We start from the raw sequence: 2,365 nt of genomic DNA, 5'->3' as shown, positions 1-2,365 counted from the left end.
GGCTGGGATCTTTGAGTCAAGAGTCTTGAGTTATTGTTTAACAATTTTTATTACCTGCCAGCCACATTCCCCAGGGTTACAGAGCCTCATATTGATGAAGTACACACTGCAGTAATAACTGAATCAATATAAGAGAAGCCTTTGGGATCATTAAGGATATGCAGCTAGTAATGATTATCCAAGCCAGATGTCCAAATTACTAATACTCAGACCATTGGGATGACAATTAAGAGGACAGGGAGACAAGAACACCGTACCCCTGGGGCCATAGATCTTCCTTTCCCATTGAACCTTCCCTCCCCTTCAGTCCATTCTGTCCCACAATGGTGTTTCCCTAATAGCCCGCTGAAGAGAAAGAGAAGGAAAAGATGTCTGAAGTCTCTTCATGTTCTTTGTCTCTGTCCCCAAGGCAACAGAAAGCCGGAGCTGCTGCAGCCGGTCTGGCAGTGATGGCTAACCCCGTTAGCTGTGCAGAGTGAGCAGTCCTTGGCAGCCCCTGGAGCAGCTGCCAGTTAGACGGCCCAGAGTTCTGCTAGACTTCATTGCTTCGATTCAGTGCCAAGTGTTGGACGTGCTGGATTCTGTTCCCAGAAGGCTGGAGCATGGTATTGGGGCTGGCTGAAGACAAGAGAGCAGAGGCAATTTAATTCAGTTGCATGTGCGGGATAGGGGTGCGGGGGTAGAAGGGAGGGGAGAGAGAAAGTGGCCAGGTGTGAGTAAAGCGATGCATCTCCTCTTAGGGCCTTGAAGGCGTTCTGACCTCTCATCATCATCTGGGCCTTGGATAAAGCAAGCTCTGAAAGGGCAGTGAAAGAGCGGGAGCCAGGACCAGGGATGAGCAAAATGAGGAGGGCAGTGGATCTAGACCCGCTCAGCACCCTGGGCTATCGCAGGCAGCGCCCCGGGTGCGAGCTGATACCCGCCCTCAGCCAGCAAGCCCTGGCCATTCTCCGGGTCGGCGGATGCGCCGGCGGCAGGGACCCATTCGTGCTCAGCGACGCAGGCCAGGGGTGGCTCGTCCTTGGCCTCGATGAGCTTGCGGGAGCGGGTGTAGGCCAGGATGAGGCCTCCAGCTAGGCAGGCGTAGAAGATCATGATGAGCAGGATGTAGAGATAAGCATCATTGCCCTTGGCGCTGGTCACCTCGTGGCCCACGAAAGGGTCAGGTACGACCCCCATGCCCATGCTTGGGCCCGGGCCGACTCCCAAGCCGCTGGCATTGCCCCGATGGTGCAGCTCCAGCAGCAGGCGGTTCAAGAGGGTTTGCAGCCGTTGGCTCTCGCTGCAGTTCATGGCTGTTGGAGAGTGACACGGAGGCTCCAGGACGCCGTTGACCTGTCCCCCAAGGCGAGGGCAAGCAAGAGAGTAAGGGAACAGGCAGAGCAGGCAGGGAGCAGAGACCTCGACAGTGAGGTAGCACCCAGATCCCCAGCGGGCGTGCAATGACTGGGGGCGCGGGCTGGGGCCTCCTTATCCCCTCAGCCCGCTCCTCCTCCCCTTCCCCACCACGCCCCCTTCAGCCTGCCGCCTCCTCTTTCCAGGCTCAGACTGTCTCACCACTTAGGGGAAAGGGGACAGCTGGTAGGGGGAGGAGAAGGGGACAAGGGATGGGGCGAGCCCAGAGGAGGGGCGGAGGGGGTGGGGGCTCGGAATGTGCAAGGCCCCAGGCAGCAGAGGTTGGCAAAGCAGCATGCTGGGGCCAAGCCTGGACCCTGGGTTGCGGAAGAGAATTCCTTCCAAGTTCTAGCCACCAGCCCTGCAGGCCTGGCTTTGGCCCAGATACAGCAGCCGCCTGCCTCCCCCAAGGCAGGACATGCCCTGGAGCGCCCAAGCAAGACTTCAGATGTCTTCCATTAGCTCTACCTAGATTGTGGGAGCCGAGACCCCCTGTTCACATCCTGTGCCTGCTACTCCCATAGTCGAGGCCTATTTAGTTTCTAGTCCTCACACTTTTTCTCATGCTCTCCCACTGGTGGTCTAAAGAGAGTATCTTATTTAGAAGATACTTAGGCCAAATTTGGTGCCTGAGGGATCAGGTACTTACTTTAGAAAGCCAACACAGTAGGAGGCTCCTAGGTTGTTCAAAATGCTTGCTGATGGTACACAGTCTTGCTCTGATTATCACACCTTGAAAGTCGCCTGTGTGTCATATAATGTCTGTGTTTTACGCACAGTGTGATCCGGTTTCCTTTGGGTAAGCCATCTTTCCAGAAATGGAATCAAATTCTACCATTAGGAGGAGCAGGGATAGCAAAAAGTCTTTGACTATACTTCCTAGAAGTCCCGGGGTCTGAAAAAATGCCATTTCTAGAAAAATGTATATACACAAAGCTGTATGGCTCTCCAAGACTCAATAATAGCTCTA

General features: G+C 54.8%; 1 protein-coding gene across 1 annotated transcript; it reads right to left on the bottom strand.

The window, feature by feature from the left end:
* Positions 1-253: 253 nt before the first annotated feature.
* On the bottom strand, positions 254-1,426 carry Kcne5 (potassium voltage-gated channel subfamily E regulatory subunit 5). Its single transcript, XM_051178002.1, has one exon. The coding sequence runs from the start codon at positions 1,291-1,293 to the stop codon at positions 862-864; it is 432 nt and encodes a 143-aa protein (XP_051033959.1). The 5' UTR covers positions 1,294-1,426; the 3' UTR covers positions 254-861.
* Positions 1,427-2,365: the final 939 nt, after the last annotated feature.

The sequence above is a fragment of the Phodopus roborovskii genome, unplaced genomic scaffold, assembly GCF_943737965.1.
Source record: "Phodopus roborovskii unplaced genomic scaffold, PHOROB, whole genome shotgun sequence".
Classification (NCBI taxonomy): Eukaryota; Metazoa; Chordata; class Mammalia; order Rodentia; family Cricetidae; genus Phodopus; species Phodopus roborovskii.
Note: the sequence above shows the minus strand (reverse complement) of the source record. Positions and strands in the feature narration are given on the sequence as shown.